This window comes from Symsagittifera roscoffensis, chromosome 1, assembly GCF_963678635.1.
Source record: "Symsagittifera roscoffensis chromosome 1, txSymRosc1.1, whole genome shotgun sequence".
Taxonomy (NCBI): Eukaryota; Metazoa; Xenacoelomorpha; order Acoela; family Convolutidae; genus Symsagittifera; species Symsagittifera roscoffensis.
In genome coordinates this window covers 76,093,602-76,103,845 of record NC_087062.1, presented here as the reverse complement: position 1 = coordinate 76,103,845, position 10,244 = coordinate 76,093,602, and the positions used below count along the sequence as shown (strand labels likewise).

Sequence of the window (10,244 nt, the reverse complement as noted above, 5' to 3'; positions counted from 1 at the left end):
TATATCAAGTAAGAGTTTTCTCTAGTCCATTCTTCTAGCAAAAAAAAAACGGAATAACCAATTCTTCCCCCGTACAAAATCTTGACAATAAATAATGCAGAATCGTAGCTAACTGTAAAAGTGGACATTAGTCCCGTTGTATGCCCTCTCCTCGTCTTTCTCCATTAAGTAAGGTTCTAGTATACTCTTTGCTTCGTACTTTTAAATGAGTTTTGTTTCTTTATTACCTGCATTTTTAAGCAAATTAACTAATTATACGGCTTCTTTGCTTTGGAAATTATTGGCATATTTCGATCAAAATAATTCTAGTTCAATAGTTTTCAGCTACTCTTACCTAAAATTGTCCACATCCGATTTATCTAATCACGGCATTGTTGGTTCAATTTGTAGATGCATCTATCGAATGTTCATTCAGGGCGTTCAATATTTGATTTTCAGTTCCTAAAAGTTATGCGACACTTTGCCTCTGACTTTGAAGTCATTGATTATCCAATTAAGCTACCTTTTCATGCTTTGATTTTTGAGCTGTTATCGCGGTCATTCTACGAGTTTTTAAACTGGCTCCGGTTGCACTTAAACCTCCTTCGCCAGTCTTATGCCAATTCAATTCGATACCACATGTCATTAGCTATTTTGGACCAGGTCATATTTGATGCCTTTCGGCTTACCTTTGACAGAGTTGAAAAGATTTAGGAAAAAACAGTAAATTGAATTTGATTAATGCATGCACCAAATAACAATTGAATTCATATAACGTTGCTTTGAAGTTGAATCCGATTATACATAATTTTAAACTACTTGAAAAATTCGGGCGATACGTGTGTTGTTCATTAGTTGAGTGAAGTAAGCAAATCCTAATGAGTGAGTCAGTTAAGGTAGGCGGTTATCCAAGGAAGAACTGGACGAAAGAGACAACAAGGAACAGTTCGGGTTTGCCGTGTCGCATGATAACAATCAGCAGTTGTCATTGCCCGCCCACTCATTCTGCACAGCTTACTCCCTCTACGTGGCCACCATTCAAATCTTGGCAATCTTCTCTCCGTCTACTTTGGGGTTGGCTAGGCGGAGTGCATTCTGACCTTCAGTTCGGTAGTCGAAAGAGCACGCGTGGTCGTCTGGGTACCGGTGCATGCTGCAATAGAGCCCGCCACATCTGCAGCTCATGTCTATACACAATAAGTCAACTTCACAATCCCAAACAAAAGTATCAACAGTCCAGAAAATCAGAGACTTTTTTCTTCGTTTTAATGCATCTAGAACACCAATCAATGCAAAAAAATATGTTGACAGTGTAATTAGACACACACTTATAGTGGAATTGTATGCAAACCTGTTAAGCCGAGCTTCTTTTTGCAGACTTTACAACGTGGTTTGGAGCTTTTATTCTGTGATGTAGATGGGGAAGCATCTGCAGTGACGCTGGCTGCTTCGTCTGAGGTGCTTTCTGTTGCTGATGAGGATGAGGCAGCGGCGATGCTGGAAATATTTGTCGGTAGGCCCCCGCTCGTCGCAACAGACTCGCCTAGTCGGTTGTCGCTGTCAGCTGACGGATTGATCGCTTCACTGCCTCTCGGGATAAATGAGCAACTGTTGTTGTTTGAGCTTAAGGTTCCCGTGGTTCTTTCTCTTGCGTTCCCACCTATCAATTTTACTAATGACAATTTGAAGTTATTATAATCTTGTATATTTGTTCTGATCATTGGAAAAGGGGATGAACTGTATTTGGGCTTGTTTTAGTTTTTTCTTTTCGTTTTCCGCGCGAAATCAGGTACCTTAAATAATCAACGGACTGGGTTGAGTGATATATCATATTAAAACCCTTTCAGTCGTGATCCGAACAACATAAAAATCCCAGTATCAAGAAAAACCGTTTTGAAGTTTTTGATTTTTCGCCTTGATTCGTGTGTTAAGCGAGCGAGCATGCTTTCTTCTGCTTACAACAACTTCTTTATGCTTAATGATAATTTAACTCGAATAAAGTTTGTTTTTGGAGTTTTTTAACGCCATTTAGGGAATCAAAACTTCAATAAATTTCTGCAAAACAATGTTACATTTTTTCGACCTTTTGATGATTTGTTTTTGCGTTCATAGACATTTTCTTCAAAAAATGTAAAGCGATTTGTCAATTTAACAATTACTGTCGAACGTGCCTAATTTCTAGTTTTTTGTTCGAATCCTTTTGTCACACCACCCACAAATAACACCACTAATTTGGAAAATATTTTTTATTGGATTTTTGAAACACTTTGTCGGAATACCCTCTGCTATTTGCACAGTAACCAGCTAGCCTTGTTTCTATATTTGTGTGTTTTTCAAAGACTATGGTGGCACCAATATTTGCGGTTAGAAAAAAAGAAGGTTCTTAATAATGCACTAAGCTGACGCGAGTGTAGTTATTCCGATTGAAAGTAGAAAAAAATACCGTTCAGATTGAAACTACTAAGCCGATAAAATATAAGCCGAAATAATTTCTGCAGAATACAGTGCTGATTTAAATTATCCGGATAAAATGAACAAAACTTGAATTTTCAAACTCGTTTTTCTCAAATTAGGTTAAAGTTAGACAAAAAATGAAGGAAACAAAAGGTGCTTAGAATTTCATCAGAATTAATATGGTGCTATTTTTTCTCCTAAATTTTGAACCAAAATTTTACCCCATAAATGGGTCATTTTGGCTTTTTCAATTATTCTCTGTCACCTTGTACCTCACTTTCTGCGAATTTCTTATCATGTCATTGCCAACATCCGGCCTTTTTATCTGATAGATTTCCCATATGGTGCACTCTTTCCTTCCCGGTGCTATCTTGGTTTCATGCTTCAGTCGTTGTTTTGCTATTTGAAATAAAAATTTTTTAAACCAAAAATTACGCTGAAACTACTTTGTTGAATGATGAGAAATTTATATCGCAAGAAGCCTCTTACACAGCCCAACAAAGCTCTTGAAGGGTTGAATCTCCAAAATATTGCGCAAATTGTTTAAAATTTGCTTTTAAGCACAAATTTTGGGTTTTATATGGTAAAAGTCGCATTTCTTGACTATCAAGCGAAAAATTCTTTTCTTATACAGGTTTTTGAAGATTCAACCCTTCAATAACTTTGTTGAGCTGTGTAAGAAGCTTCTTTCGATATAAATTTCTCATCATTCAACAAAGTAGTTTCAGCGTAATTTTTGATTTATTGAAAAAAGCCAAAATTACCCATTTTAGGGGTAACATTTTGGCTAAGAATTTCGGAGAAAAAATTGCACTATAATAATTCTGATGAAATTCTAAGCAACTTCTGTTCTCTTCATTTTTTGTCTAATTTTAACCCAATTTGAGAAAAACGAGTTTGAAAATTCAAATTTTGTTCATTTTGTCCGGATAACTTAAATCAGCACTGTACATTTTTTAAACAACAAAAAAGAAAGTATACGAAGTCATGGTTAAGAAAATTGCAAACAGCAGAAAAAAAATCAAAAAACCTAAAGCAACTAATTTAACTACAAAAAAAAACAATTCTACGATGTGGCAACTAGGCCGGCAAAACATTAGCAGACAAATTATAAGCCGAGTTTTGGCTGAAACAGAATATTTGAAGCCTAGGCGCTTTCGTTTCCGGGGACGCAAAGAAATTTGAATTTATTATGAACTGAATTTATATTTACTATTTCTAATTTGACCAATCTGTGAACGAAGTTATTCACGGGGAAAAAGTCTAATACCCGATAGCAAGAGTAAAAAACGTTGTGGATCTTAAATTTTCTTTGCAGTCACCCAAATTTTAAAACCTTTTCAACTGCATTTGATCTTTTCAAGTATTCATGCTCAAATTCGAAAAAAACGTTTAACAAAATCCAAAGCTATGTAGATCGAATAAAGAACATTATTACTCACTCGGTGCTACAGAAACGGACGTTTCCTCTTTCCTCAAGTCTCGAAAACATTTCGAGCACATTCCTTCAGTATTTGGTGATCCATAAAAGCCGCATCCATTTTTGCAAAAGGACGGACTTGTCATAGCTTTGTCATCAGTTCCGGCCATTTTTTCCTGAAAGTAAACAGGTCAATATGTACATATCCTTAAAAAATTAAGACAACCTAAACAAAACAGACTATTCTTACCCTTTTGATGAAAAATACAACAGATATTCTTCAGTTTAAAGTTTTTTTGATCCTTTAATTATTTTTGTCAATATTTTTGTCCGAGGCGAGAACAAGATCGTCTGACCGAGGTCATGTGAGGAGTCAACATCTGGTCATCGAAAACATGCAAAAACGAAGAGTTTCGACAAAATCAACAAATCGTCAGGCCAAGTTGAAAATTTTTTGAAGATCATACTTTGCTGTACACCAAACAATCAGTTTTTTGCCAAACAACTGTGAAATTGATGCGAAAACAACCACAAATAAGAAATAATTTAAAAAATAAATTTTTGATCGCGACAGAAATTCGAAATTTTCAAAACAAAATGTTTTTTTTTCACTGCTAGTTTTTTAAATTAAATAGTTGATGTTTTTGCCTACTGATTTCTACATTTTGAAAGAGAAAAATCTAATTTTTTTTTCAAGTATATCTCCGGGTGAAGGCTTTTTTGCCCCCCATTGAGTAAAAACAAGCCATGAGTCAACAACAACTGACGGAATCTCAGCTACCAATTACTCACGAAGTGCTGATTGAAACGGAGACAAATTTCAGAAACGCGCTAACAGCAAGCAAATCGACGACAGAAACAAAACAAATCCAAATATTCAAAATCATCCCCCCATTCTCGAGAGAAATTGTAAAGTCAGCTGAAAATCTGGCGCAGGCATATCGAAGTTGTGCTTCCGATATACTTAAACAATTCCCCACAACAATGCAACAGAAGATGACAATCTCAAAAACAATAACTGTGACGAAAGATGTCCGCAAACTTCATACACTGACAGTTATTGTTCCCCCCGAAGCAGAGCAATTCATAACTAGCATCAAAAGCGAAGGAATCATTCTACTTAACAGGACGGTATTTCCCATGGGATGCTTTCCAAGGTCTCATAGACCCAAGAACATTTACCCTAAACTAGCAAAAATCAAATTGTCGAACTTGTCTTATGTATGCAACGATATCGAAGCGAAATTAATTCTCCAATTGCCAGAAGACATAATTCATAGCCCCATAATCCAACGTGAGACCTGTATCGTAACTGAACCGGGTCAGTATGTTTACACAGGAAGAGCAATTTTAGAGGTTAAAATACAAAACGAAGAACAAGAGAAAAAGCTGAAGGACTGGTCTTACAAATCGAGAATGGATGGCTTCAAAATGTGGGAAGGTGTAGAAATCTCGTTTCACATTTCTTCACTACATGAATGTCAAAAATGCTAGATGTCTGGACGCCAAGAAAAAAGTCATCACGATGATTGGTGCAACATAGGGAACCAAATAACCAAAAATCCAAATAATCACTACCCACAAAAACCAAGCTCCAATAATGCCAGCGACGAGAAAAACGATGACGAAACAACAAGCGATAAGTTTTGTAATGGTACCGAAAATGAAGAAGATAAGAATGTTGAAGCACCACCATCTAGAGTTTTGATTGATGAATCTAAGACAAACAGTGCAGCAACTCCAAGCGAAGAAAAACAAAAGGACGAGGTTCTCAACAATCACTCTGCAAAAGAAAAGAAAGACAATTTAAATGTCGAAAATAACAAACGGAAATGTTCCTCTGACGGAAGAATGCTTACAAAACGAGAGCGTGAAACTTCACCAACCTCTTGGTCAGTTTTAACACGGAAGAAAGGGCCAAAAATGAAATCTAAAAATAACGGAGAAGACTTGGTTGGAGGGAAGTTTTAGCAAAATTTCTATGTGCGAAAAACCAGATTTTTTTCCGTTAATATTTTTAGCATAGGAAATCCAGCTAAATTACACTCACTTATCAAAAAATGCCAAGTTTTAAAAAAATCGCCCAGTTTTGATTTTGTGCATTCAGGAAGCAAAAATAACGAAACTTACAAATATACATTTGAGTTTACTGGATAAATATAATGTTTTATTCGATTTCATACCGGGCTCAAATAATTCTGGTGGTTTCTTAACGTTATGGTGATCAAACTTGAGTCCTGCAAAAAGAATTGCTTCAAGTACAGGTTTTCAACTGTTAAAGTTTGTCAAACTTGGTTGGTTTGTTATCAACGTTTATGCGAACCCAATTTCATTCCAAGCAACTTTGAATTCCCTGAAATTAAGCATCAAATTTATACCTAATAAATCAAAAATTATCATGATGGGTGACTTTAATGCGCTGAGTTATGATAATGTTAACAGTTCTTCAATACTGAATTTAAATGATGCACGTATCAAACGATTTACCCAACTCAAAGAACAAATTCTTGATTGTTTTGGTTTTGTTGATTTTGCACTCAAGAATGATTTTTGTGATTATACACATTATGACAAACAACATAAAACTTTTGCACGCTTAGATTATGTTTTTATAAAATTCGAAACAGAGTATGACTCTATGCAAAGCATTCAAATATCAATTTCTGATCATTTGCTCTTACACGTTTTTGTTAAGCCATCTAACTTGTATCAGCGCGGCCCTAGTTACTGGAAATTAAATGAAAAAATTTTAAACAACAACGCCAGCTTAATTCGTGAAGATCTAAAAAACTTTTACGAAAATGAATCACCAAGTAGTTACGAAAACTTTAAGCACAATTTTCGTGACCTTTTGAGGTTTATTCAAGAGAACAAAAAGCGTGTAGATCAGAACGAACTTAATTTATTGAAGTATCACGAAAATGTTCTCAGAGATTGCATTCACCGCGGAAAAGGTCCGAACCCTAATTTGATTGAAAAATATCATTTGGTGCTGGAACATCTTCAAAACGTTTCCAAGGAAAACGATTTTTCAGATTATCGAAAAATTCAGAAAACTCTCAGCTATACATTCGAGGGTGTTCCCAAATTTTGTAGTTAATGAACATCATAGAACACAATTAACTCAATCAAACGAATTCAAGTGGATCAGAACGTTTATCATACGGATGAGGATATTCTTAATCAATCTCGATAGTATTTTTCAAATATTTTTCCAAATAGTTCTACAACAGACTCCGATCAACTACTAATGACATTTTAATCAAAAAATAAACTCGAAAAAAATGAGAATGATGGCTATAATTACTTTACAGAAGAGAAAATTCACTTGGCTATAGACAAATTGAAATTGAAAAGCTCGCCTGGACCAGACGGCCTTACTTCTAAGCTATATGAGACTTTCACGGATGAGTTTTGTTTAATTTTAGCTAAAGTTTTTAATCATTTTGTTCATGGTGGAAAACTTCCAAACAGTTTTTATTTAGCAATAATCAAACTGCTCCCAAAATCTGAAAATGCCATAGCAGTACAAGATTTTCGCCTCATCAGCCTTATGAATACTGACGCAAAAATCTTTGCCCATGTAGTCTGTAATCGAATTAAAAAAGACTTTTGCAAAGTTGTGAAAAAAACCATCAGCACGCGTATTTGCCTGGAAGACAAATGCACACAGCAATACGAAAGTTGAAAAAAGCGATTACTCCAGAACGATTGGCTACCCGAGGTTCATGTGCTGTAAAATTAGACTTTTCTAAAGCATTTGACAGAGTTGACAGATCACTTCTCATCAAAATTTTGAAAGGGTTAAACCTTGATGAGTTTTCAGTTAGAGCTATTGAAACTTTGTATTTAGACTCAAAAGCAGTAATTGAGATAAATGGTTTTTTATCAGCCAGCTTCAAAATTCATCGCGGTGTGAGACAAGGTTGCCCTCTTTCCGCATTTTTATTCATAGTTTTTATCGAACCCCTTCTTCAAGCAATTGAATCTACAGAAGCAATTGAAGGTTTCGGGATATTGTGCCCCAAACTAGTTTCATATGCAGATGACATAACTTGCCCCCACCAAAGACAAACCCCCAATTAAAGAAATGCAGGAGAAGAGTATAAATATGTTTGGAGTCAGGAAACAATTGACCATTGATAGAATGGAATTGAAGATTGAGAAACGGCATTTAATCAGAATTGGACACATACTTAGAATGGACAACAACAGGTTAACTAAGCAATTGGTATTGGGCTGTCCAGCTCCAGAAATTTCGGACCAGCATAGAAAAGCCAGACAAACCGCTATTGGATACTGGAGGACACTGCTGAGAAATGCAGGCCAAGTTCCGGATACCATCGAAAGCTTAGCATTAAACCGGATGAAATACCAGAAGTTCATCGAAGAGAGAGTGAGAAAAATCAGAATATGGGAGAACAAAAAATCAGATAAAGAGATCACAGAAAGGAACCAAACAGCAGAAATAAATACATCCACAACATGCTCAATACGTGAACGAAAAAGTAAGAGCCTAACGGGCCTGAAAATACATGTTACAAGGATGCATAGAAAGGATCGGGACGAAAAACAAACCTGTGAAAGATGCAAAAAGACGGTAGCCAAAAAGTCGGCCTTTAGAAATCATAAGAAAAAAAGCATGACCACCACCGCGACAAATCGACGACCCGAAGAGAAGAAAAACTTCCTCATATGCGCAGTCTCATTATCGAAGACAAACTTGGGAAGGCATATTCGGACGAGCCATGGCATGCCCTAACAGGGTCGAGATGTCGGACCAAGACCAATACCAAAACACTTTAATTACTGTACAAAGACCTGTGCGCTAAGTTTATTAAAACGTAAAAAAAGAGTAGTTCAATTTTTCTCATGATTTGCTCAGATAAAATGGGAAAGAATTGAATTAAATGCGATGCATTTACTGCTGGTATAAAATCATCAAGTTCGGGCTCAACCTCAGAAATCATATTAAACCTGTAACTGAAAACGAAATGTTTCAACTTCAAAAGAAGTGGTAAGTTTAATTGACAGTTTATACATATTTATTTACTTACAAAAACGCAACTCACGCCATGTTTTTGAATGAGTTTACTACGTTTATATAAATCTACGTATGGAAACGGAACTCACTCTATAGCTTTGCATGAAAGAATACTAATAGCTTGTATTTGACTAATGTTGAACCCTTAAAATTTCTTTTTTGTTGAAGTACTCTTGGTATATTGATACAATCAAAATACACATCACAATTCAGTTGGGTGGATGTTTTTAGTTGGGAGAGGAAAAACATACCTTTTGGAGCCCAGTTCAATTTTTCTAAAACAAAAAAAAAATTGCAAAAATCTAAATTTAGTAAACGTATTAAAAAAGCAGTGCAAACACAGCCGGAAAACAATTTAATTTTGAAAAAACAATTGACACGATTGGCAATTTTATTATTTTGCGTGTTCATTTCAATAAAACTGGACTTGATTGAACCTCGACTTTGAAAAAAAAAATTTTGCTGGGTTGTTTTGAGAAAAGAACAGCAAAGTGCGAATGATATTTTTGTTTATCGTTAACCAACTTGACCAGTTTATATCGTTAAAGTAGAAATCTTTCACAATTTTAACTTGATTTTTTTTTTCGATAAGCTTTAAGTGATTCTTGTTATAATTTGAGTTTTCTTTCCAGTCTGAAACCAATCAATTATTTTTTGGTGATAATTTTTGTTGAAAAAACTTTCGAAGTGATTTTATAACATTTAAGGTCTGTTAGAATGAGTGAGGAAGAATAATCTGTTTTTAAACGATATCAAAGCAAAAAAATTTTCCGTGTTTCATGGTTACCTAAAGGATAATCAAAAACGTTTTAGCCAATTCATTAACATCAAAAATTTTAAATCCATATAAAACAAAAAAAAGTTAAACAGAACAAAAAAAATTAAATCCTTATCAAACAAAAACAAATTTCCAAAATTATTTTCTCCGCTTTATTCAAAACAGGAATGTTATGATGCCGCATCAATAAAATTTGCTAGGAAACAAAAAAAAGCCTTTTCATTTTTCAAAGTACATTGTTCTAGAAAACTTGAAAATTGTTTTGTCTGGGTGAAAACAGGAGAATTGAGAAGCCTAGCTCCAAGTTGGGCGATTACTCAATGATTATTCCAATCACAGAATTTCTGAATGTAGGTTTTCAGGATTTTAACGAATAAAAAAATCCAAGAGAGTAAGGAAGCCCAAGATAACTTTTGCTTGATGGTTGACATGCGTGATTATATTGTACATGTACCTATGTTTTTTTGTATGTAAGTTAGTATGTATGTTTGTATATATGTTTGTAAAATTATGTATGTATGCATGTCCGTATGTATATACGTTAGTATCTATCTTTGTGTATATGTTTG

At 34.9% G+C, this 10,244-nt stretch overlaps 1 protein-coding gene across 2 annotated transcripts; it reads right to left on the bottom strand.

Moving 5' to 3' along the window:
* Positions 1-688: 688 nt before the first annotated feature.
* Positions 689-4,238, bottom strand: LOC134849004 (uncharacterized). Of its 2 annotated transcripts, none has more exons than XM_063866476.1 (4): positions 4,104-4,238; positions 3,876-4,029; positions 1,331-1,651; positions 689-1,166 (listed from the first exon to the last, which is right to left on the bottom strand). In XM_063866476.1, the coding sequence occupies exons 2-4, from the start codon at positions 4,021-4,023 to the stop codon at positions 1,018-1,020; spliced, it is 618 nt and encodes a 205-aa protein (XP_063722546.1). In that variant the 5' UTR covers positions 4,024-4,029; positions 4,104-4,238; the 3' UTR covers positions 689-1,017. The 2 variants fall into 2 exon arrangements, with proteins under 2 accessions (XP_063722546.1, XP_063722547.1); XM_063866477.1 differs by having other exon boundaries at positions 1,331-1,639.
* Between the last annotated feature and the right edge of the window lie 6,006 nt (positions 4,239-10,244).